At 41.3% G+C, this 27,615-nt stretch overlaps 2 protein-coding genes across 4 annotated transcripts; both read left to right on the forward strand.

The window, feature by feature from the left end:
• The first annotated feature begins 148 nt into the window (after window positions 1–148).
• Window positions 149–9,282, forward strand: LOC132472009 (CUB and zona pellucida-like domain-containing protein 1). Of its 3 annotated transcripts, none has more exons than XM_060071406.1 (14): window positions 149–322; window positions 814–1,019; window positions 1,171–1,308; window positions 1,594–1,732; window positions 3,703–4,240; window positions 4,736–4,843; window positions 5,044–5,185; window positions 5,283–5,426; window positions 5,592–5,644; window positions 5,744–5,928; window positions 6,062–6,462; window positions 8,366–8,465; window positions 8,550–8,733; window positions 8,853–9,282. In XM_060071406.1, the coding sequence occupies exons 1-14, from the start codon at window positions 197–199 to the stop codon at window positions 8,987–8,989; spliced, it is 2,601 nt and encodes an 866-aa protein (XP_059927389.1). In that variant the 5' UTR covers window positions 149–196; the 3' UTR covers window positions 8,990–9,282. The 3 variants fall into 3 exon arrangements, with proteins under 3 accessions (XP_059927389.1, XP_059927390.1, XP_059927391.1); XM_060071407.1 differs by having other exon boundaries at window positions 3,703–4,171; XM_060071408.1 differs by lacking the exons at window positions 149–322; window positions 814–1,019; window positions 1,171–1,308; window positions 1,594–1,732; window positions 3,703–4,240 and adding an exon at window positions 4,324–4,447.
• Window positions 9,283–12,212: 2,930 nt separating this feature from the next.
• On the forward strand, window positions 12,213–25,547 carry mapk6 (mitogen-activated protein kinase 6). Its single transcript, XM_060070807.1, has 8 exons — window positions 12,213–12,367; window positions 13,218–13,994; window positions 15,296–15,613; window positions 18,961–19,105; window positions 19,548–19,712; window positions 22,614–22,809; window positions 22,913–23,030; window positions 23,147–25,547. Exons 2-8 carry the CDS (start codon window positions 13,758–13,760, stop codon window positions 24,260–24,262), a joined length of 2,295 nt encoding a protein of 764 aa, XP_059926790.1. The 5' UTR covers window positions 12,213–12,367; window positions 13,218–13,757; the 3' UTR covers window positions 24,263–25,547.
• Window positions 25,548–27,615: the final 2,068 nt, after the last annotated feature.

Consider the following 27,615-nt stretch of genomic DNA (forward strand, 5'->3'; position numbering starts at 1 on the left):
TTGTTTCCACACCCTTTATAGTAGCAGAAAAACCAGTTATCAACAATTCTGGGAAAGGCCGATGGACTTGGCACCAGATGTGTCAAACATTTCCTCATGGTATGTTGTGGGTGGGTCATCGACTGATGCTGAAGGTATAAGATGCTTTAGTACTGCTCATGGTACGCAAGTACTCTGGAGGAGAGATTCGGGCACAATGGCTTCCTTCTGGATTTTCTCAATCCAGTTGCTCCTGCTGATCTCCGTTGCATCTGCATCACATTTCACTGCAGGCACTGTTAGGGTCGTTCCCAAAGAAAAACACCTGAATGGATCCATTAAGGTAAGAACTTAAACAACATATATTTCAAGCAAGGTAATGGCATGAGGATATATATTTAAATTAGATTAGTTACAACTTTATACAAATATTCTGTGGGAGAAATTAGTTTCTTGCAACAGCCCAGCAGCAGTGGAAAAACACAGGATAAAAATACAATACAATACAATAATACTTAAAGTATTTTTTCTAATGGTGTCACTGTGCATGTTAAGGTATAATGTAAACAATATTTTAACTTTTATTTTATTATTAACGGTTAATTTATGTAAATTTATTGTAAAGTGTCACCAAATATATATGAACATCATATTAACAAAATACTAACAAAAAAGACAAAAAAGTTTAACTTATGCTTCTGCTCATAATGAACTAATTATTTATTAGTCAGAATTTCAACAAATATGACAAAAATGCTGCTACATCAAATTCCCTCGAAGCCTTGTTGAAAGCTATTAGAAAGTGTTAACACAATTCATTTGTCTTCCTCACAGGTGGACATATATTTCAGGCAAACTTACAGAAGCTGCTATCACTATTTCGATTGGAGATGCTTGAATGGTAACTGCGGAAAAGTATCGGAAGCAAAAGAAGGTGTAATAGACGGTAGCACAAATTCAGCACCCCACACAAATGCTTGGTGTGAAACAGAAGTAGTGCAGTCAAGATATTACCCCAATGACGATTCATTTGACCTGAGGTGATTTTTCTCAATATTGATTATTGCTTCTAATGTTATTCAATATATTTAAGTTTTGAGGAATTAAATCAATCATTGTCAAAAATGGGCACCTTTCACCAATAGTTCAAGAGTTCTGCTATTTAGCTGCAACTTTGTTTCCATATATTAGGAAAGCTAGCTGCTGTTGGATTCCAAATGTGAATTTACTGGGGTCCTGGAGACTGTTCACACATGTCGACTTGAGGGAAAGATCTGATAACTGGCAGGCGAATGGCTCTCCAAATAATGCCATCATGCCCTTCCTGAGGTACGTCTTTACCTGAGCTATTGCCCATTACATTTTTTTTAAATGATTTAAAGAGATTTTATGTTTGGTGAAGCTAAATTAGCTGAAATGTAAGTATTGAATGTGATGCAATTAAAGTGTGTTAACATTAATGAATATTTATGTCATTTATTACAGTGAACCATAATTGTCTTTAATCTACTGGTGACTTTTGTCACCTTTTTATGTATCCAAACATGTATCTTTTTTAAAAGTTTATTGTTCTGATTATTGGCTGTTAATTGTCATTTCTGTGCTTAATGTTAGAGTTCCTTCAAACTGCCCAAGATCCTACCATCTGTTGACAGATGACCCTGATGGTGATCGGGTGATTTGCAGATACGGAACCATCTTAAACAGAGAATGCGCTACATGCAATCAACCCCAAGGTTTTGAGCTGGATGAGGTTGGTAAAAGCATATAATAGTCAACATAATGTCAAAGGTACAACATGGATATGTATACGTTTTAAATGTGCTCTAAAAGGCATTCTGTCATAGACACTTACTTTAAGACTACGGCCCTATCTTGCATCCGGCGCAATTGACTTAATCACTGGCGCATGTGTCGTTGCTAGTTTGCAACTGGCGCAGAGCGTTCTTTTCCCTCCTGTGCCACGCGTCGGTAAATTAGGGAATGATCTTGCGCCCCAAGGGGCAGCTCGGCGAAAGAAGGAGGCGTGTTCTAGCACAAACGTTCCCTGGTGCTACCTTGCCGTTTCAGAAACCCCTTGCGCCACAAACCAGGAAATACCTGGTTTAAAGTCAGTGGCGCGTTGTTCAGATGCTATTTTAAGGGCGCATGCATAATGTTGCTTGTGCACCTCGCGCATACACTTTGCTTCTCTCATCTACCTAGCTACACATTCTTGGTAAATTATTTGGGAAAGAACAGCTGATACAGCGTAATAAGTTGTACTTTTAAATCAATGCATCTGCAAATACCGTACAGCAAACACATTTTCTTGACACAGACATCGTGTACATGCCCATAACTTTTAGGATTGATGAGTTTTTGATTGTGAGAAAACATTGGTTTACCGCGAGTGAGTGTTAAAAAGAATGAATGAATGCGGGCGCGTGTGTGTATGGGTAATACACACGCGCGTGTTTGCGTCCATATGTTTAAACACACGCAAACTAAACACTTAACGCATAATACAGTCCATGGCAATGTATATTAATGGGGGGACAGGGCATATTAGGAACACAAGTCGATAACGATAATGCATACTAGGGCTGCACAATATATCGAATTTTTATCGCGATGACGATATTGGCGTCCCACGATGACACGTAGTGTTCCCGCGATATTTTCGCGATATATATATATATATATATTTTTTTAATTTAGATTTAAATTTTAAATTTTAAATAATGCGTCCGCAAAAAAAAGAAAACGAAAAAAGAAACGAGCCCCGCCCATGAGGTAAACGCTCTACCTCCGCTGCAAAGCAAACCAAGCGCTCCCTGTACACCTGTCTGCGACTGCGTGGGTCCGGCGCGAAGCGTGAAAACAGGGGGAGGGGGGGGCGTGGCCTGGCGGCAATTTGCCGCTGAGCACAGTGTGTGGCTCCTACCACAAGGTGGTGGTAGAAATTCGAAAGATTTTTTTTTCAATGAATAATCGTGGTAAATAATCGTGATATCAATATTGATCAAAATAATCGTGATAATCATTTTGGCAATAATCGTGCAGCCCTAATGCATACAATACTGATAAGAAACGATGTTTATAATGTATTGCGTATATCATTAAATAGGAGTTACCGCATATCATATGTTATATCATATACGTTTTCTTTGCCAAAATTTATTTGAGGACTCAGTATTTCTGAAGTTGTTGAAGAAATCCTTATTCCATGTGTGAATTCGGACATATTCTTTGGCCATAAACTGAGCCATTTGATGTTTGAAAATCATGTGCATCTGTCTCATCGGAGACTGCGCTGTCAAAATATCAACTAGTCAGATTAAAATGCGCTCATCATGGCTCTTAAAGGGGATGGGAGCTGGCACTCTCCTTGATTAATTGCACGTTACGCCCAAACCAAACCTACGGGTAATTAGGCTACTTCAGACCAACCCTTTTTAGATATGCGCCGGGCGTAAGAGTAATTTTTTTGCGCCAGTAAACTAGCGACATCGCCGTAGAACCGCCCACAAAGCTACTTGTGCTTGGCGCTTCTCACTTGCGTTTCAGACCGTTAAAATAGGGCCCCTTCATCTATCTATGGGTTTGAAGAGATAACATAAGGGAGGGGTGATGAGCAGAGTCTAGGTTTTTCTGAATGAAGACTACAATCTTTAAAAGTGCACCTTTGACTTACATTTATTCATGTTTCCCAATCAAACTCCTTTATATTCATTTTCTTAGAGAAACTGTGTGCTACACTACCGTTCCACATCATACACTGGGACGTATGGGTTTGAGTTGGTGCTGGAAGACTTTCCAAGAACCACCATCTCCTTGATCTCCACAAATGGAACTTCAACTCAGAGGTTACCTTTGCCTTCAAACAGAAAGAAACGTGCAGTCTACTACACATACTCTTACACCACTATCCCAGGCCCGACCCCCACCACCACAGGCCCAACCACCATAACAACCAATAAGCCATGGTGGTGGCAACATCAAGGCCCAACCACTACCACCACAGGCCCAAACACCAAGACAACCAATTACCCATGGTGGTGGCAACATCAAGTCCCAACCACTACCACCACAGGCCCAACCACCAGGACAACCAATTACCCATGGTGGTGGCAACATCAAGTCCCAACCACTACCACCACAGGCCCAACCACCAGGACAACCAATTACCCATGGTGGTGGCAACATCAAGGCACAACCACTACCACCACAGGCCCAAACACCAAGACAACCAATTACCCATGGTGGTGGCAACATCAAGGCCCAACCACTACCACCACAGGCCCAAACACCAAGACAACCAATTACCCTTGGTGGTGGCAACATCAAGGCCCAACCACTACCACCACAGGCCCAAACACCAAGACAACCAATTACCCTTGGTGGTGGCAACATCAAGGCCCAACCACTACCACCACAGGCCCAAACACCAAGACAACCAATTACCCTTGGTGGTGGCAACATCAAGGCCCAACCACTACCAGCACAGGCCCAACCACCACCACGGCAGGCCCAACCACCACCACGGCAGGCCCAACCACCACCACGGCAGGCCCAACCACCACCACGGCAGGCCCAACCACCACCACGGCAGGCCCAACCACCACCACGGCAGGCCCAACCACCACCACGGCAGGCCCAACCACCACCACGGCAGGCCCAACCAATTACCCTTGGTGGTGGCAACATCAAGTCCCAACCACTACCACCACAGGCCCAACCACCACCACGGCAGGCCCAACCACCACCACGGCAGGCCCAACCACCACCACGGCAGGCCCAACCACCACCCCGTACCAAACCTACCCCAGCAAACCGTATCCTACTCCTCTCAGTCAAATTCCTCTTCAATTCTCCGTTCTAGGTAGGCAAGCGAGTCACTTTTTGTCGTAATTTCATGAATGATTTACGCCTATATATGCTATTGTATGAACAGAGAAGCATCCTTTTACACTTTGATACAATTTAGCATGATTTAAGTTCTTACTTGAGATATGCTTTCTCTGTAGCTATACAACATATTGCATGCTTTTGTAAGCTAAAATATTTCTACTTAAACTGTAGTGGATTCGCCTGTTCCGTCCTGCACTGAAGGAGAGTACCTGCCTAGGTTTGTTCACCCAACACCAAGTCATGGAGACCATCTGAATGCTCAAGTCAATGAAGAATTTGAAATCACAGTCAAAGCAGTAGCCCAATATTCAACGTAAGTACACGTGTCTGCTGACAAGATCAACTTAAGAAATGAAATGAATCACCCAGAACTTAAAATCGAGATAGTAATAAATTTTTTTTGAATACAGAGTAGGTGATATCATCTTCACAGGACCCCTGGGTACCACCAAACACAGGATTGAACGGGGAGAGTTTTATCTGAGATGGACCCCGACTGTACACCAATTTGGAGACCAGGTTCCAATTTGCTTCATTGCGGAGGCAGCTATTTCGTAGGTTTCTTTATTTTTTAGCTCCCTCTCTTTATGCACTACAATTATATATTTGACTATATTAGTAACAATAGTTATTAATAATGTATCACTAATGTATCTTTACAGTGCCAATGGTGAGAATACAATTTAAAGTGACTAATTCTTGGCTCAAATCAATTTCAGGTATCAGCAGTTTCAGTCAGAAATGCGATGTGTTTGGGTGCATGTTGAACATGGTGAGAACTGACATTTTAGGTTCATGCTTAATGTGCCTGATTATGTTATGTATGTTTTGACATAAACAAGGAATAACTTACTTTAAATCTCTTCAACAGCTAAAGCACACGTGATCTGCAATGAAACCTCCATGACAGTAGAGTTGGAGAAAGCCGCATTTAAGGGACTAGATGAAGATCACCTGCGGCTAAATGATCCCGGCAACGAAGCCTGCAGACTACACTCCAATGGCACTCATGTCATTGGTTTCATCCCACTTAATGAATGTGGTACTATGATTAAGGTAATGGGGAAACTCCATCTAATAAATGTTATAGTATTTTGCGAATGGTTATGTTTGTCTTGACATCTGCTGATTTGGTTAATTTCACTTTATCAACTAAAACAGTGTTTTAAAGAGTGTTCCTGTTCTGCAGGAGGACGATGAAAACCTTTTGTTCTCAAATGAGATCACCACCTTTGAGGATGTCAGAGACATCGTTACCAGGAAACATCTTTTGGAAGTTCAGTTTTCCTGCCAGTACCCAAAGCGTGGAAACGTATCCCTTGGGTTTACAGTCCACAGGGACAACCAGACTATTACCGAGAAGGGCTTTGGGACGTTCACCTACAACTTTGAGTTCTACCCAGACATCCTCTTCGACACAATGATCAACCCACACTTCTACCCGCTGGACTATGAAGTTGGAGATAAGATATACATGCAGATAGATGCCACGACTTCAATCAATAACACTGTTCTGTTTGTGGAGTCCTGTAGTGCTTCACCTTACGATAACCCCAACTACCAGCCCACCTACCCAATCATAGAGAACGGGTAAACTACCTTCCTACCTAACCACCTACTGGTCTTCATTACATTATTATTATTATTATTATTATTAGTTTATTGTTTGTTCAGCCAAAATAAGAAAATATATATACATAGGCCTAATAGTGCTGTCAAAATGAACATGTTAAGCTTTGAATTCATTTTGAAAGATCTAACGCTTTCATTTTCTTTATCGCAATTGGCGAGGCTTTGTTTATTTCCTTTGGCAGCTGACCTTTGTAGCGCAAAACAGTTGCTTGATGGATTTCTGGAGAAAACAAAAGTAATCTGCAGTTTGCAAAGCCCCATTTATTAACCACAGAATGAATTTTGCCTCGAAATAACACCTCAAAGCAGAATACCCTCCCGAAACATCTGGGTTTCCCCGATCTAAATGACAGGAGTGCGGTCAGAGAATTCAATCAAATTGCATCGGAGACACCTTCTATAATTCACCCTCGAACTTATAACCAACTGTTTCAGATGTAATTCATCACTATTTGATTTAAAAAAAAAAAAAAAAGTTTTGGGCTGAGAGTGCAATGCATAAAGAGACCGTGCAATGCATAAATTGGTCACCAGATTAAAGCAGCAATAAAAAAATCGACCCATTAAAACTTCATGATACCTTTTTAGTACCGTCACTGTGTAACTATTAAGATAGTTATAATGAGCGACGTTATTTCAGACTTGCGCCACACACAGTAGCGTTATACTATAGGTGTCCGGAAAGCCTACCCCTGACTGGGATGCGGACAATTGATAAATTGCTGCTCAGACGGAGCTTCACCATCCACAGAGACCATAGCTTTATACTTAAAGTGTCCGAAAAGCTCAATCTTCTTGTGGACCACTCCTGCCCAGGCAGAGCTCCACACGTCCACACAAACCGGGCCACTGGGGACCCTTGTTCGGGACGTTATGATGCGTTTGAAATGCATCGTACACCACCAGCACAAGTTGCTCTTGTGGTGTAATTTCCTGGCTTTGTAGCACTTATAGCCTTCCCGTTCGTCTATGTGGGCATCGCTGTACGACGAGTCAGGGAGGAACAGTCATCGTTATGCTCTACATTTGTCTCTTTAGCAAACCAGCTCGAAAACAAACAACAAAGCTTTACATTGTCTTGCAAGCACAGCAAGACCGTGCAATGCATAAATTGGTCACCAGATTAAAGCAGCAATAAAAAAATCGACCCATTAAAACGATTGTTGTGGTAGAAATACAAAAAAAACCCATCTCATTACGGGGGAAGCCACCTTTGTTTGTCGGGTAGTACGGTTATCCTCGCTCTTCTGGGTGGTCTCTCGGGAGCACGAGTTGGACAGATTATATTATAACCAAAAGGGGCATAACTCACTGAAATGTTGCAAGAAAGCTGGGAGATTTCGCAACTTGTGCGGGTGGTGAACGATGCATCTCGAGCGCACCATTAGACTACCTCGTAGTCTGTTGCCACCTGGGTGCGCAGTAGAGTTGAACGTCCGCATTGTGTTTTGTGGAGAACGGCAAAAACTGAGTATTTCCCCCCTTTTTCTCTAAACTGGGGACTTATTTCAGTAATAATGACAAAATGGCATTGATTGTTGATGATTATTGGGCAATTGTTGACGATCATATAAGACAAATATTCTCTTCATTTACATTGCATCTCTGGTAGCACTTTATAATTTACACACTACACATTATAATTTACAATTTTTTTGTTAATTCATTATTGTTTGTCTAAAACAAAAAAAGTGGGTTTGGGTTAACTGGCTCTATAAGAGAAAAATAAACTATTGATCATGATTAATCCCAGCAAATTGTTTGATTAATTAACAAAGGAATGTAATAGATTGACAGCACTCTTTATTGACAGCACTCTTTCTTTAATTTTAATCTTTTTTTGCTCTTTCTTTTTACCTAGGTGTGTACAGGACTCCACTGTTGTCATCTATCCCACAAGTCATAATAAACAGTTTCGGTTTTCAATCGATGCCTTCAAATTCATAGGATTACATGACCAGGTAGGACATAATTAGTAAATAGGAGTAAATGAGGAACAGCTTGAATGTGGCAATGTATTGACAGGTTATCTCATTATGGGTCAGGTGTACATCAGCTGTTCGGTCATTCTATGTGAGGCTGGGAACCCCAACACCAGATGCTCCAGGGGATGTCTCCCAACCACCCCCATTGGTCGGCGCAGGAGATCGGCTGTTATTGAAACAGGAGCGCACTTCATTTCCCAGGGTCCTTTGCGTCTGCAAAGCACACCGGAAAACAAGAGCAGTGGTAAGTAGTTAAAAATCATTCATTTTAGCAACAACATCACTTTTAATACAAGTTGTTTGACTTTGTGGAATCCCTGGAATATCTGTAAAATCTAAAAATGTTGTATTTATTTACTTTAGTAACCGGCCTGAATCTCAACATGGCCTTCATCGCTGGATGCCTTCTAGCGGCGATTGCCATGATCTGTGGAGTGATGATTCACAAATTCAAGAGGCCTGCTGTTCGATATCAGCCTTTGTCAAGCATTGAGCAATAGGTTATCAGTGAACATGGCTTGGATATCGAAATGTATGGGAAGGATATTGTTAATTAGCCTCACAAAATAAATAAGGAATTCTTTCAAAGTCTGATTATACAATATATATTGTTATTTCTTGTTTACTGTATCGAGCACGAACCAATAACCAATAACCAATAACCAATAGGTAATTGGTTATTGGTTCATATTATTCTTTTAATTCTCCAAATAATAATCTCAGCTCTAACTCATGATGATTATAGGCCTACTATAACATGATAATTAATAAAGCATTTTTTCTTGTAGCTAAATACACATCTGATGTTTATATTATTCTACACAACTACCACATCTACAATATTTTCATTATTTAATGGACATAGTTTGCTGTTGTGACTTTCTCACGCTGAAAAGCATTTTCCGCACATAATTTATTTTAGATATTTTTTTCTCTTTTAATGCAAACATGTTACTAAGCATGCAAGGGGTTGTATAGAGACCCTATATCAACATGGAAGAGAAGCACAATCAAATAGAACACAATAAACACATTTTTTTCCTTTCAATGAAAACTCGTGTTTGCGATGGACCATCATGCAGATTCAGTACCAAGGACATTGCCAATTCAATCACCCTCGCACAAACATATATATATAGGCCTACAGTAAGAGACATATATACATACATATACATAGCCTATATATGTATATATATATATATATATATGCATATATATACATATACATATATATACATATACATATATATACATATACATATATACATATATATACATATATATATATATATATATATACATATATATATATACATATATATATATATATATATATACATATATATATATATATACATATATATATATATATATATATATATATATATATATATATATATATATATATACATATATATATATATTAGTGGTGGGCCGTTATCGGCGTAACGGCTGTGTTAACGCGAAACTTTTATCGCGCGATAAAAAAAATATCGCCGTTAATCTATTTTCAAACACTTCCTTGTTCGGAACCATCACTTGACTGAACTAACCAATCAGAAGCTAGAATTTAGACTGAGGTAAACGTGAGGGAATCAGAGAGGCAGATTCAACAGAATATCCTGACTGTGTTAAATATGTAAACATGTAAATATGTAATAATTGTGTAACATAAATATGTAAATGATTAACTGACTAAAAATTGTAAGTACATTTCTAGCAAATTAACTCCAATATAAATTATATTAATTTATTCTACAACTTTCAAATATTTAACTTCTAAACCTTACATTATTATGGATTATTACACAGCTCTTCTCAATGCTGTACACTGCTCCATTCACTTGCATGGGTCTTCCCAACGTTCAGCTGTCCATTTTTTTTGTTTATGCTCCGTTCACTTGCATGGACACTTCACAACTTCCGGCGGTGAATTATATTTGATAAATCACCATTGGCCAGTATAATTGACCGCTGTCAAGGTAAATGAACAGATTTTTTGCCGTTTGCCATTTTAATCTAGATTAATTTTGGAATTAATCTAGATTAAAAAAATCAATCTATGCCCACCACTAATATATATATATATATATATATATTTGCTGCAAAAGTGTTACTAAGCTTTCCATGGGTTGCATTGACCTAATGCTAACATCTGGAAGTAAAGCAATATCAATTTGAACACAAGAAGCAACGTTTAATTTGAGAAACACATTGTTTGGCAAAAATTATAAAAATATATAAAAAATATATATAAATATATTTCTTTCCGTTTCAAGGCAAAGATGTTGCTAATCTTGCCAAGGGTTAGACCTGATACAAAACTCTGGAAGTGAAGCACCATTTTTGAACATAAGACGCAAAAGATACACACAATCTGCCCCCAACAACTGCGGCCAGAATATCACTGTCAATATAGGGTTACCTAACTACCCCTAACCCTACTGCCCCCCAGGTGGACGCTAAATGGAACTCTGTCATCCATCATGACAGTAAAAATGGCTGGCCTGGAACCACAGTGTTTGAGATGGTAGCCGCCAGCGTGCTGAAGGCCTCAAAACATGCCACCATAAACAACAACTATTATTTCACACACACACACACACACACACACACACACACACACACACACACACACACACACACACACACACACACACACACACACACACACACACACACACACACACACACACACTAAGAAATGCAGAATAAAATAAATATTGTTGTTTGTATGAATTGTTGAGTCATTTATCAGATCAGACCCCCATCCCCACCGGTCCCCACCCCTGCCGCCGCCGACAAAATCTCCCTCTGAACGAGGTTCAAAATTGAGAGCCCTGCACATGAAAACTATCTTGCCATCGGCAATCAAAATACCATGACCAAGCACCACCTAGTAACTCATAAAAGCATAATAGACACATTTTAGACAACCCACCAGCCCATCGCCGGCAGATGGACTGGGGGTATCCAGTCTAGGTGGTTTATGTAGGCTAGTTCTTCAACGTGGACATGATGTCCTACTGATTAATATTAATATCTAACCCGACGCGAGAGCGTTATTGTGTTTGTTCAGCTGAGTCTGTGGATTTTAAGGTCTATGCAGCGTGAAGAGAAATGACAAAAGCAGGACTTTCTCATGTCGATTTCCAATGGAATTTCTAAATCCTCATTCCAGAAACACCTACTCGGAGGAGTTATCTGAATGCAAAGGCATTTATAGGCAGGGATAGACAAAGCCTACTGTATATGATTATAAGCAACCCTATGTGCAAAGAAGAACCAAACAGAGATAATAATACACATGCCATTAGGGGAACGAAGGGATATTCCAGTATTCTTGGACTGTTTTTTTTATGCGTTGTCCGTGCTTTTAGCATCGATACCTTATACAACAATGATTATTACAACAAACACATCAAGAACCTTGTTCCCGTTTGAGGGTAATTACTTCTGATCACGGCATACAAGACTGTGTTTGGTTTTAATTGTGCCGAATCCGTCGTTCATCACCTGTCAAACCAACGTTCTCCTTTGATTTGGTATTATTTAGTTTTGTCGATAAAGACATCGAAATATGTAACTTAAGCTATTCAAAATACAAATTCTAATTATATATCCGCGTGTTATCTGTCCTTACTTTTATTACGTTTTCTGTTATTTTTTGGTTGGTTAAATATTGAGCTGTTTCTCCTATATATTCCCCCCAGCTTTGTCGCTCTCCGATTGTCCCCAAGCTCTGCTCCTATCTTACTGACGCAAACAGCGCCTCCTAAAGCGCTAACAGACTGAATGACGATTACAGCATATACGCGGGGAGCACATTCAAACCTCTACTGAGTATGATCATCCATCCGATCCAAAAATTGTGTACTGTAAGTGTTTTTGATATTTATTCCGGGGGTACAATCATGTTTAATACGGCGAAGCGGACGTTTGTGGTTTGTTTTTCGCTCCATTTGTGGACGATCGTCTGCTGCTATTTAGAGGAGGAGCGACCACGTAGTCTGCTATGCTAACCTTGCTAACAGCCGACCCCTTTGTTCGAGACTTGGAGCTGCTTATTTTATGTGTTTCTACCCGCTATCAGTTCTGTAGTTTGTCCATGAGCGTTGTTTTGATATTATTAAGCCACTACAATTGAGTGCAATTGGCTATTTTCTACACCTCAACTAATAGAGGGGAGAAATGTTGCTAATATGCCTCCATTCCAGGCTATCCCTGTGTAGTTACACAGCGTCATTGCCGCGCTCCTTATTAAAGGTTGAACTAACTACTTCTTTAATTACCAACAATTTCGGCCGGTTATACATGATCTGAACCCAAAGTTGGAACTTGTGTGTATTGTTAATTCGAATTTCACCGATACTTTGAAACCGGACTAGCAACACCGTAATGGAGCGGGGGAGGGGCTTGCGAGTTGCTCCATGATGTGTTCTTCAGGGGTTTACTATGCGAGAGAGCCGGTAAAGCTCCGCTGCCTGTGTCTCTTTGTGCTTCACTTACTATTATGGTATTCAAACACGATATTAAACACCAAATACAGGATATATAACTAAAACATGTATGAGGAGTTGTATATATTTTCCGACGTCTCTTGGATTTTCTCAACCAATGAGCAATGCAACCCAATCGCGATATTAAAAGTGTTTTGGACTTTTCAGAGACTTAACACCGCCAATTTCTTAATAGTTTTTCTCCAATGTATTCCCCTTTGTGTTTCAGGTAATGCTCTACTGAAATGGAGGATAGTTTCGACTGCGACTGTGGTGAGCTTGAGCCACCTGATCATTGAGGGTGGAAAGACTTTTGGAAAACTTAAGGTCGAACACATTTCAGATATACAGACAAGTTAGGCGAACTGCAAGGACATTTTTTTATAAAGTCCTGGAACATTGCCCTTTTGGCACGCTAGTATGAAACAGCTCAGGACCAGTCTCACTATCAACGTATCTGCCCTTTGAGGATGCACTCAACATTAAATTTTCTCAAATTCCACTACATTGCTGGTTTATTTTGTAACGATACGTTTTTTTGCCTATATTGTTTCCCTTTTTAATACAATGGCAAGACGATTGACCATAGATTAATCTCCTGTATTTGGGTTGTAGGCCTTACGGGGAAGCATATCACCTCTGCAAGGTATTTTATTTACATCCAAATAGGAATACAGAAAGCCACATTATTACCATTTTTTCATTGGACTTAAACTCTGGTCTTGATTAAAGTTAGTGACTAGGGAGTGGTTAAAGCTCATAACACAAAATGGCTGAAAAGTTTGAGTCCCTGATGAACATACATGGCTTTGACATTGGTCCTCGCTACATGGACCTAAAGCCCCTAGGCTATGGAGGTAATGGCCTAGTGTTTTGCGCCGTAGACACTGCATGTGACAAGTGTGTCGCGGTCAAGAAGATTGTCCTTACCGACCCCCAGAGCGTCAAGCACGCCCTCCGGGAAATTAAAATCATCCGTCGCCTCGACCATGACAACATCGTCAAGGTAAGAACTAGGACTGCATGATTCTGAAAAGAAAGAAAGTATAAAACGATTTTCTTATTTAGAAATGGGATCTCAATTCTCCTGATATATATTTTTCAATATACATTAATTGCACTGATTTACCTGATGCAGAAGGTAACGCAACCAAAAATATGAAATATGACCAGCACATCAACTTTGGTAAATAAAAACGTCATGATTCTCTTATCAACTCGTGTTGATGAGAGAAAAATATTGATTGGCTCTGTAATTGCCTTGTTCCTCCTCAGCCCCACCAAACACGTGGCCTAGAGTGTGGCACTCGAGGCCACGTGTGCCACACTCAAGGCCGCCTACCATTCACTTTGTATTGGATGTGTGTTTGCATGGGGCAAGGGATTGTAGGAAGGCTATGTGAGGGCGTGTGCAGGCAGGGGGTCGCGGTGCATTGAAAGGGGAAGTGGAAAAAGTTCAACTTCAGTTAACTTAATTCAAAGTTAAAGTGTCTTGCAGCACGTTTTCAGCCATGCGATTTTGACAACATTCAGTGAGTACTGGCGGACTATACAGACTTGTATTGAATGTCATTTCCTGGTTTTACGCACTTCCATCGTTTTACGCACTCCAGAAGCAGACACTAGAGGGTGCGGGGCGTTGCTACACCCGTTATGATATCTGTGGTTGAGCATCAGGGATTTTCTGGCTTTATCTTGGCCTATTACACCTGCACTCCCGGACACCCGCCGGAGTGTCTGGCAGGCGTCCGCTCCGGCGGAGCTCAGCTCCATATCACGATTCAAATCTGGGAAAGAACCAGAGACGCTGTAGAACCAGACCGCCGGAGACCGTCCCGACCATCTCCGACTGTTGGGAGATATATTAATAATATAATTATTATTAATATATAATAAGATTCATAATATTCCGGAGGCGCACACAGCTTTTGGCCGTGATATCATATATTATATTGTAATGTTCTCAAATACGAGGCAGAGGAAGTGTCTAGTCCACGGTTTAGAAATGTTAATAGGCTATTACCTCCGCCATGTCCTACAACATGCACAGTAAAGTGACCCATGGATACTATGAAAAGTTTAAACAGATTTATTCACAGGCTAAAGCTGTTAAAAATCAACCTTGGGAAGATGAGAATATTTTCTACTCAAGTCTTCGAGTGATTGCCTTGTTATCCAGCGCGGCTGATATAAATTAGTGACGTAACATTTTTGTCTGTTATTAAGCCTTTTATCATCTTTTATTTGCCTCGTGCCTGGTGTAAAAGTGCCTTCACACTCATGCTTTTTTTTGTTTGGACATTTTAGGTGTTTGAGACGTTGGGCCCCAGTGGTCAAAGGCTAACGGAGGACGTGGTGTCTCTGGCCGAGGTCAACTCGGTATACATTGTGCAGGAGTACATGGATACGGATTTGTGTAAGGTGCTGGAGCGGGGCCTCCTGTCCGAGGGCCACGCCAGGCTATTTGTGTACCAGTTACTCAGGGGCCTCAAGTACATCCACTCTGCCAACGTGCTGCACCGTGACCTCAAGCCCGCCAACCTGTTTGTCAACACAGAGGACCTGGTCCTGAAGATTGGCGACTTTGGCCTGGCACGTATCATGGACCCACACTACTCTCACAAGGTAGGATAGGCAGCCAGATGGTTATTGCTAAATGTATTGTTGGTGTATGACCACTTGCTGTGCTCTTTTGTCTTTCCAAGTTTTCTGTAATACATTCTTTCATATCTGACTCTTTCGAGTCTATCACGCTGTCCAAGGCCATAATATAGCGTTAGTGTAAATGTGTATTGCAGTGGTGTAACCGATCCTTTACACTCAGAGTTTTTGGAAAGATCGCTGGAAGCCAGTGGTGTATAAAGAACTCAAAAGCCATACTTAAGTAAAAGTACAGATACCTTACTGGAAAATTACTTAAGTAAAAGTAAAAGTCACCTTTTAGAATAGTACTTAAGTAAAAGTATTAAAGTATCTGATCTTTACTGTACTTGAGTATCAAAAGTACTTTTCTGATATTAAATGTACTTAAGTACTGAAAGTAAAAGTACAAGTAACTGCTGTTAATAAAAAAGCAAAGGGTCAGAATTTTGAGAATAATGGAGTTTATTTCAACTAACACAAACACAATAGGCAAAACTCCACTAGGCCATAAACACTTCCGGTCCAACCTACCTCCAGGACCTCCTCACCGCTCATTTTAAATCAAGGACACTCAAACCTCCTTGCAGTGTTAAAGTGTGCTATACAAATTAAATTAATTATTTATCATTATTAAAACAGCACCGAAAGTAAAAACCATTTAAGTCATTACTTAAAACTAAAAAATTTCCTGTTCATCTTCAAAAGAAGTTGATTCTCAAAATTTTGAGAATTCAGTCTCGCTCTTCTTGGGCTGAAGACTAGGCCTGCGATGCTAAATAGCCTTTCACTGGCTGCTGACAGTCGTAGGAGTTTTGATCGACGTAGCAACAGTAACTAAGCAAGGAAATTGACCCGTGAATATGTCAATTTATGTTTTTGCTGGTCTCCAACAACCAATAGCCCAACATAGTAATAGCGATGGAGAAATATGTCCATCATAGTGATGGAGCAATATATCATAGTAATGGAGCAGTATAGTGATAAAGATATAGTGATATATCCATAGCAATATAGAGAGTGGAATGATTTGCGAAGCTACATAAGCACCCCCCCCCCCAAGTTGTCTCCTCCACTTTTATTTGTCCTTCCTTCTTTCATCTTGTGAACGCGGAAGGGTTAGCCTTCCTTCTGGGATAGAACATTTGGTGTGGAAAGCTTATTTTTGGTCAAGGGGATGGGCTGCTGATTCTACTCGGCGTATGATTGTCATGCCACCTTTTTGGGATATTATTTTGCTTTCACACTCTTCTTGAAAATGTGTCTGGTTTAATGGATGGTATGTTATTTAAGACCAGTCTGTTCTTATATCTACATGTGTTGGTCAGTTTTGTAATCGATATATGGTACATTTGGAAACATTTTAATTTAACTGCCGTATTCTCTGAAGGGGTGGGGGTTCTGGGCTGTCTTTGTTGGGTTTAATAGCTAGTGGTTTGAGAACACATAGAAATGGTTTAGGCAAAGGGAAATGTCGTGCTGGCAGAAGGGGAAGAGGACACTTATTCTCTCCTTGCACATGCATCCTGCATTCCCAATCACTCCTGCTCACACGCACAGTTTTGACCCAATTTCCCAGCTGGCAACAACGTTTTTTTTTTCTATTATGGCCCAATCAGGCAAAGCCCTTTTAAGCTTAAGTTGCCTTGAAATGTTTGCTTTGTAAAGTGTTTACCCTAACTAATCAAAGCCTACTTACTAATTGGAAGGCTATCCATATTGTTTCCTGCTGTCAAGAAACGCACTACTAGGCTTTTCAAACATACATCAAAGTCTGACCTTCTCTGAATTAATACCCAGAGGGTTGTATGTGTAAACAAAATTTTCAGAATCCGACCCGGCAGAGTATAACCTAGCAGGCTCCTAATGTAAAGTCTGGAGAATCAGAGAGCCGGGAATTCACAACATGCGAGTGGGCATGTTGCTGACGATGATGTTTCTATCATGCGACGGGCACGAAAACTGGAGCACGGAATTTAGAAGCTCTGTACTTTCCTCATCTCGCCTGTATTTTGCATTACAACTCCTTTCTACTCCTCTGTTGATATATTGTGTATACGTCCAAATAAATGGAATATTTCTATACTGGGGGGTTGCCAGTATATTTCGGTAGACTTCAAGGATACTAATATAGGTACTGCTTATCGATCCGTTATTTAAACGGTAATCGTATTGTTTGTTTTTGTTTTTTAGAAGAAGAAATTATTATTTACAGTGGCCTGCAAAAAGGCCCGGTGGTAAGAGTTGATAGTGTGATTTGTTATACATTTTTCACGGGATGCCAGAGCATTTGTTGGTTATTTCCATATAAAACACTTGCTTAGCCATCACAAGTTGATAATGATTCAATAAACACGTTATTAACAATAAACTAATTTTATTTACAATACAATTTTTGGTGGTGCCAGGCCTGAACAATGGTAGGGGAAACACTGATTTATTTTTTCTGATTGAAGATCCGCATATGTCTTTTTACTTTTCTCATCCAGAATGTTAATGTATGTAAACACATACAGTGTTGCACCGAATAGTGTTATAACGGGCCTATTCACGTACCACAATGCAAGTAAACATTGGCTTGTATCTCCGACAGCTATTGAGATGAATGGTCAAAACATACAACAGATAGCGATAATTATAGGTCTATGGTTTACCACTTTGGATACAGTAAGAACACTGTTTTGAGAAACGTACATATGCTGTTGCATCCACCCTGTCCTACAACCTGTACTGTGTCGATGAAAAAAAAAAAGATAACCGTGTGGTTGGTTAAAGGGTTATATTCGCTGGCTAGAGGCGTAAAAAATCGACCTTATTTTTCGCAAAATTTGAATTAATTGGCAACAATCCATATCAACTCAATGATATGTTATTTGTATTATCTCATCCAACAATCGCGTTCAATGTAAAGGCACCTTTCAATGTGAGTCAGTGCGTCAACACGGCTAATTATATTAAAGCCGTCAAGAGGCTTTTTAATATAATATCCTTTTGTGCCTAATATTTACTTGGCAAGAGACCACTATTTGTTGACTTTCATATTCAACCTGTGTTCTTAAAGGTTAATTTTTGGGTTTGTTTTTTGCTAATCATATACTTTACTATATGTTTAAAATCAGCCAAAGTTTAGAAAATCGAATGCGGCTTACTGTGAATTGAGACACATTTCACTAAGGAGCAGGTAGAGGCGTTGGCATAGTGCTCAAGGGCGCCTTGCTGTGGACATGGGGAACGAACCCAGTACCATTTCAGCTGGAACCCACTAGAAATACCATGCGGAGAACCAGGTTATTATTTGAGGCCTGAATTTACAGTGTTTCCCCCCCATTCAGGGTCATCTGTCTGAGGGCCTGGTCACCAAATGGTACAGATCTCCCCGGTTGCTGCTGTCTCCCAACAACTACACAAAAGCCATCGACATGTGGGCAGCTGGCTGCATCTTCGCCGAGATGCTCACGGGGAAAACGCTGTTTGCGGGTCAGTGTGCTTTGCTCGGCTCTCATTCTCTTAATCCTCTCACCCCCATTGGAGAGGCTTCACTTGCAGCATGCACAAGCTTGGGCTTGCTTTTGACTAGATGCAGTGCTCCACTATCCAAAAAAGAAATTTAGCCATTTGAACCAGTTTGTTTCTTTGCTTGAAGGGACCTCCCTACTTTTGGACCTGTGCAGCTTTTATTGATAGAACAGTATGCCTCGAAATAACTTGTATTTGGGATGAGAAGAAATGTATCTTCTTAAATTAATATATTTATGACATTTTAAACATGTGTCCATGTATAAATAAATATAATCAGTGTATTTGGTACGACCCTCTTAATGTATATGATTTAAGGTCAACATGGGCTTTCAAAAGCCTTGCTCCACATCATATGAAGAGAGTGGTTCCCTTTCTCACCGTCTCTGTCCTCCATCACCAGGGGCCCATGAGCTGGAGCAGATGCAGATGATCCTGGAGTCAATCCCTGTGCTACGGGAGGAGGATCGCCAGGAGCTACACGGTGTCATCCCAGTGTTCATCCGCCGCGACATGTCCCAGCCACACACCCCCCTTGTAAAGCTGCTGCCTAATGTCAGCCCCCAGGGTATGCTCGCACGCACACGTCTGTATATATGTGTTGGTGTTGTCAAGATCCTGGATTTTCTGACTTCGATACAATACCTTGAAAAATATTGAATTTTGATACCAAAGAGAATACATGGCACAATAGTAAGTGTAGGGACTATCATAATTTTCATTTGGGGACGGCCTATTGCTGTTGAATTGCGGACAGGTGTCATCAAAATTGGCCCATTTAACAAGCAACATCTTTAAAAGAGAATTTCACCGTTGTAGACATGAATCTTGTAGACATGGTCCTATATAGTTGAATTGTAACATAGATTTCTAATTTGATGCCTTCTTGACAGAGAAAAAGGCAGACAGTGACTTTTGGGCGCTTGTGAATTGAAGCCGACAACTCCCACCTTGCCAATCAGCGTTCACCCCCTGAGGGACGTAACATAACAGCCAATCAGCGTTCACTCCCTGCAGTCAGTCCTGAGTGACCTATAGCATGGAGGAGAAGTGATTGTTGCTGTTGGCGGACTCACGGAACTCTATATCTAAATAATATAATATATAATATATAGGTATCTATATAATATCAAATACTGTTTTAGGGGCCCACTAATATCTATATTAAAGCATCCATAAAGTAGCATGCCATGGGACCTTTAATGATTGGGCCATTATAAGACCATGTTGCCCATGTAATCGCTGACAACAGGGGACATTTTATAGTGGTTGGTGGAAACCAGGACGTTTAGCGTCCCGACAGGCTTTTGTCGGGACTCGGGACATGCAACTCAAAATAGGGAATGTCCCGCCAAACCGGGACATCTGGTCACCTTAGCGTAACCGTAACGGTAACTACTTCTTCGGTTAAAAAGTAAAGTAACTTGTTATTACCGAAAATTTGGTAACAAAACCGTTATTTTTTCAATTCGGCGCAACGTCACTTTTCCCAGGGACTGATTTTTTTCTATTGCAGTTTTGCTCAATAAATGTTGTTAAAATACTTCTATACTATGTGACATATGTCCTAAAAATACAAAAGTAATAGCTGCCTAACGAGTATTATGCCCCTTCAGAAGCATTTATATAGAAATTAGAAGATCAAATGAACATTAACTACACTGTGATATATACTTTTTTTCCATGCCGTACAGCCCTATTAAGGGCATGCAATTCTAGAATTTTGAACATCTTTTCTAGGCCTATTTTCAGAAAATAATTTACCCTAAGTAACTCCACAACTGCAAGGGCTATTATTGGTACCAAAAGAAAGATGGTTGTGCAACTGAAATATTCAATCTGGTTAGAGTGAATAAAGCTACAACACAGCATAAGTGGAAGATTTATTTTCCAACTGATTTAGAGTGAATACAACCTTGTGCATTAACATTTGGTAGCCCTAAAGTACTATGAAAAGCATACCGGTAGATATCTTGAGAACCCATTTTACAATTTAGAAAATTGCCCCTCTATTGAAAGGCCAGGGCAAATATAATTGAATGACACCCAGCCAAACAATCGCAATTGCACCATTTGGCCACCAGATGGTGATCAAGGATATGTGTTCTGATTTGAAGGCAATTAACCTATTTCCTCAGAAACCCTCTATTTGCCATTGATTGTAAACGGCAGGTTTAGTTCCAAAATGCCAAAATGCCTGGCCAATATTTGATGACAGGTATAGCAAATGTAGAGTTTTAGGAGAGGTAGGCTTGGGTGAAATCTCCAAATAAATCAACTTTAAATTTGACAATGCAAACTTGATGAAACAAAAACCAGTAGATATCTTGAGAACCAATTTAAAGTAAATTGGTTCTCAATTTACTTTAAATTGAGAACCAATTTACTTGATGAATGCAGCTTGACCCATGCGTAAGGAGTTTTCTGAACGGTCAGGGCAAATAAAATGGAATGATGCCAAGCCAAGAAATCGCAGTTGCATCATACAGCCACCAGATGGTGACACAGAACATGTGTTCTGATTGAAGGCACTTCACCTATTTCCTCTGAAACACTCTCTTGGCTACTATACTATATTGATTGCTCCATGGGCCTCTACGGATTCTGTTTTCTGCTTAGGAAATTTCCTTTCCTAACGAGATGACCCGGAAATACTTGGAGGAAAGGTTGTTCGAATTCTAAAGATGCCTAGGAAAGGTGCCTAGATGTAACCTTTAACCCACCTTTAGCAAAGGTTACTCATGACCACACTTTACGAAAGGAAAGGAGATATTTTAAACCCATAATCCTTTGCAGCGGCGGTATTTAAAGCAATAGGTCGACGACGTAAGTTTACCGACTCTATGCAAAGACTTATGAGAGACGCGGTAAAGCAGAAGAGAAGAGATGACAATAAAATTGACAAGACGAGAGTTAACCAAACATTATGGGGAAGAGGCGAAGAATCTAAAGAACTCATAAAAAACCAACATTATAATAGTTATTTTCGTAGCCATAATTTACACCATGAGAATACTTGGGGCAGTCAATTTTAACATAAAAATATGCCTCTGTGGTGTCATAACAAGAGCCTAACGAGCGTGCAGAGCCAACACTATTCCGCACTGAGTGACATGATGTAGATATGAGGATGACAAATTAAAAGCAGGTTGCTGTCAGGTGCATAAATATTCAGTGCTAAGAATTCGCCCAGCCCTAGTAAAGACTTTGCTTTATGTCAGATTGAGGACATTGGTCCATAGATGATATAAGAGAAAGGATTTTCGTTTAAGTAAAAAATCCTAGGGGGAATTTAGTGTTTTTAACAAAATTCATAACGGCGGAAAATCCATCCGGGGAAAGTCATCGGTTCTTCAGGCAGATTTGTTCACCATGATGATGTGGATCTGTGGGCGAAGTTTCATGACTGATTGAGATCACAGCACCGTGCCTTCATCTTTAATTCACCCCTGTTCTGTTCACCTTGCAGCGCTCGATTTCTTGGAGAAGATCTTGACCTTCAACCCCATCGACCGCCTGACGGCGGAGGAGGCCATGGCCCACCCCTACATGTCGGGCTACTCCTTCCCCCTGGACGAGCCCATCGCCCTGCATCCATTCCACATTGAGGACGAGGTGGACGACATCCTGCTCATGGACCAGAGCCACAGCCACCCCTGGGACAGGTACGAACACACACACACCTGCGTCACCTACATCTTAGAAAAATAATTATACATTGATAATGGACAATTTGAAATCCATTAAATTGGTTGTTTCTGACCTCAGGTACCATGACAGCCAGATGTCCGAGGTTGACTGGCATCTGCATAGCACCCACGACCCAGACGAGGTGCAGTTGGACCCGCGGGCCCTCTCTGACGTCACAGATGAGGAAGAGGTCCAGGTGTGTAGGAACACACAAAGTACACAACAAAGTAACCTTACCTTTACCCTGTTACGGTGAGTGTGTGTGTGTGTGTGTATCTGTATTTGGATCCTAAACGGTTCTGTCTGACGCAGGTTGACCCCCGCAAGTATACTGACGGCGAGTGGGAAAAGTTCTTCGATGAGCCGTCTTACGACCACTCGTCTCTATTCCCGGTGGAGAGCCAGTGGCACGAGGATGACGAGGATGACGACCACCCCCACCACTATCACCACTACCACCACTACCACGAAAACAAGTACTGTGACCAGGAGTGCGGCCGCAATTGCAACTACAAAGCTGCGTCCCCCTCCTACCTTGACAGCCTTATCTGGCGCGACAGCGAGGTGAACCACTACTACGAGCCCAAGCTTATCATTGACCTGTCCAACTGGAAGGAGCAGCAGAGCAAGGAAAAAGAAGAGCGCAAGGCCAAGAGTAAGTGTGAGGTAAATGGCCTTGTCAAGGCCCAGATTGCCCATAAGGAGGGGCTGCAGGACCAGGGCCCCTTTGAGAAGGACAGCGAGCAGGAGAAGCACCAGACGCAGGTCAACCCCACTCCACAGAACCCGGGCTTTGACTTTGACTCCTTTATTGCTGGCACCATCAAGCTCAGTCTGCAGCCGGAGCCCTTCCAGGAAGTGGGCCTCCTCAACGAGCTCAACTCCTCCGTTTCCCAGCTGGAGGCATCACGCTCGGCTTCTGTGCCCAAGTCCATCAGCCAGGAGAAGGAGGAGAAGTGCCTTGTCAACCTGGCACAGCTGGGTGGTGGTGTGGGGCCTGGGGAGACGGCCCGGCCCCTCAACCCCTGGGGGTGCTTCGGAGGTGGAGAGCCGGCAGACGATGGCGGCCGGCCGATCAATGAAGTGTGCTGGGACGTCGGAGAGGAGGAGCAGAAGCCGACCCCGTACACAAGCTACCTGGACCGCCTGTTCAGCCGAAGGGAGGACGGCGGGGCAGGGCAGACTCCCGAAGGCCCCCCACCCCCTGAGGAGCCGTCGGAAGACAAAGAGCGTGAGGCGTGCTTCCTGGGTAGCAACGACAAGCTGGATTTTAACCTGCAGCTGGACTCTCTGGATCTGCCCGGCTTCAACTGCTCAGACGACCTGCCGCTGAAGTCCATCCAGGCAACGCTGACACCAGCTGCCGTCAAATGCTCGCCGCAAATTGCCCACAAGACCTACAGCAGCATCTTCAAGCATCTAAATTGAGGAAGATGAATGCAAACAGGAGGCACATTTAAGAATCTCCACACAGTGCAAAGTCATATTGTTTTTTTTTATCATAGTAATGTATTATTTTACTTGAATCAATTCATTATGTTTTAATGTATTGCATTTATTTTATATAAACTTAATAATTGACCGCTCTGAGCCTTTTACAACCAACCTTTGTGGGTTTCTGTCCGTTAATGCCCATCAATAAACTTGGTATTCACACACAACCAAGTACTGTAGACTGGCTAAGAGGAGGAGGAATAGGGGAGTTGAGGTGGTCTATGCTCAAGGCCAGGATGGGAGACATTGCATTGATATAATTGCTGTGGAAGTTCTTCCGAACCCAAACGCCTTTATTTTAATTTAATTTTTTCTGGTATGAAAGACATGGTGATCTTTTTGTTTCAGTGCATATAACTTATACTTTTCCCAAAGAGAATTTGCTAAACAGCCCTTTTACATACTGTAAATTGTTATTTTGACACATGATGCCAGCAGCAACACTCTTGTAGACGTGTAATTGTGTTCTCTACCTCAAGGTGAGGGCCGTGAGACACACGCTTAGTAGTAGTCGTGCTTCACACTCTCATCCCGTCAGCACAGAGGTGTGTGTGTGTGTGTGTGTGTGTGTGTGTGTGTGTGTGTGTGTGTGTGTGTGTGTGTGTGTGTGAGAGAGTGTGAGAGTTCTAGCACAGCGAGGTAGACACTTATTTATTTTGAGAAGACAACATGCAATATTTATTTTTAGGCTTGTTTCATTTTTTTTCTGCTCCATGTGGTTTTATTGGACAGTTGGGTAGTCAACCTTCCAGTTGTTGTGATTACATTATTTTTGGTAGGTATTTCACATTTATTTTCTTTGGCTTCCAGAAGAAATTGAAGCCTTCCATCAGTCATCACCCAAATATTCATCATTGTATTTGTTTTTATTCAATTTATTTGGTGCATTATGTATTTCAATCATTTTTGGAGAAGAGTGGGCCTAGAAGGAAGGAGAGCGGACAGTGGCCTGTAGAGTAGCTCCAACAAGTCTTAACTAAACAAATTTAAATGCATTAAAACCGAGTGCATGGATATTCAGAAAGTACAAAACTAATTGTGATCATTCATCTTATTTCAATTGTATGTTATTTTATATATATATAATAATTAAATTTTTTGACGTATTGTGAACTAGATTATCTTTTTTTCATGCCTTATAATGCTGACTTCAGATTATTTTTTAAATCATCGGTTCCCCCAGTTCTGCTGAATCTCAATAAAAATACAGGCAAAGTGATATGATTTATTGTTATTTGACTTATTTAGTTAACCATATCTACCCTTTACCCAGTGTCATGGTGCAGCTCGGGTTTCTGGTTTTGGAAGTCTAGCAAGAGGCCCGCTCAATGCCATTTAGCCTATTCAAGGATCCATTTAAATGTCCTTAAAAGTGCGATGAAACTGGCTTGATTTTATATAACAGGAGAGCTCTATTTCATTGGGAATGTTCATCCAGAACAAAATGCTATTAAATAGAAAATAAGTTCAGTAGGATCGGAGCATAAAGGTAAAAAATGTGCTTAGCTTTGTCATTCATTCCGATTCCCAAAAGTAGCGACTAACAAAACATGAATGTCTTAATGTCTGCATAGTTCATGATTTGTGATCACTTATAGATATATTGCCATATTTATAGCAGCAGGGCTTAGCTTACTTTGGGCTTCGTGTTTTTGCATGAATATACAGATTCACACCACCCTCCAGTGTGGACAAAACAGGTGTGGTTTTGATCTCTACTTGATCACAGTCGTCTCATGACCTTAAACTGGTTCCTGCCCTTGTTAACAAAAGATGCAGGTAGAACAAACATGACGTCCATTGATCTCTCTGTCTCTGTCTCTCTCTCTCTCTAACTTTAAAGGGATACTGAAGCCACATAGTTTAAGACATGAAGAAATGTTAAATGGCTTAAATCAAGTGAAGGGAATTGAACCGGGTCTAAGCGGAGTAAACAGACTCGTAGAGACGTGACTGTATGGTATGAACTCTGCTCCTTTAATCGCTTCCGCTAATCGTTGCCTAGGTTACATACAGAACATTCCAACCCCGTATTAATACATTTAATAATAATAAATTCAATTTAGAGGCGCCTTTCAAGGCACCCAAGGCATAAAGTTATAAATCGTTTAAAAACAAGACATTGTGGAAAAATAAATAAAAAAAACTAAAACAAGGCAAAACAAACAATCAAGACAGTGATCAGTTAGACGTTGTGTGCGAGTTTGAACAGGTGAGTTTTGAGTTGTGACTTGAAGGTTGTTATGGTGTCTGACTGTTTTATGTGTGTATTACAACTGATACTACATATGTATTTGTATTTCTTGAGCTTTCCCTTTTCTTTGATGTTAATTAGCTTTTTCCCCTGCTGTTTATATTTTCTCTCTTCATGAGCCCTTTCAATTTCCTGCTCTTCAGGTGCATATGTTAAGATAATGTCCCCCCCTCCCTTTCTTTGTCCTGTGTGCCCACGACTTACAGGCAGACCCCCTGGGTCGGGTGAACCCGAGCTGGCAGAAGCTGGCTCTGGGGACGTGGAACGTCACCTCACTGTGGGGAAAGGACCGGAGCTTGTGAGGGAGGGGGAGCGCTAACAATTAGATCTGACTGGTGGGGCTTCCCTCTACGCACGTCTTCAACGGTTGTTTGTTATTGGACTTCTGTGCTAGTCATGGATTGTCTATAACAATCACCATGTTCGAACATAGGGATACTCATAAGTAGACCTGGTACCAGAGTACCCTAGGCCGAAGATCGATGATCGATTTCGTGATCGTTTCAAACAATCTGAGGCTGCATGTTTTGGACACTCGGGTGAAGAGTCAACCGACCATCTTCTTGTGGTGAGTTGGATCAGGGAATGGGGAAAGTACTGGACAGACCTGGTAAGCCCAAACGGGTGGTGCGGGTCAATTGGGAACGTCTGGAGGAGGCCCCCGTCCTAGGGATCTTCAACTCACACCTCTGGCAGAGCTTCTCTTGCACCCCTGTCAAGGTTGGGGGCATTGAGCTGGAGTGGGCAGTGTTCTCCATTGCTGAAGCTGTGGTGGTGAGCTGTGGCCTAAAGGTCTTCACTGCGTTCACACCAAAAGCGACGGGGCAATGCGACTCCATACAAAGTCAACATAAAGACGTGTTCCAGGTGAATTTCATCCGGTGGCGCACACATCTTTTGGCCATGATATTATATATTATACTATATAGATATCCATATGTGGCAATATGTGGTTTGTTGTCATGGTGACTGTCAGCTGTGCGGCAGTCCCAGCCAATCACGGTGGGAGACTATCTATAAAGGCGGGCGTAGA

Source organism: Gadus macrocephalus, chromosome 14, assembly GCF_031168955.1.
Source record: "Gadus macrocephalus chromosome 14, ASM3116895v1".
Taxonomy (NCBI): Eukaryota; Metazoa; Chordata; class Actinopteri; order Gadiformes; family Gadidae; genus Gadus; species Gadus macrocephalus.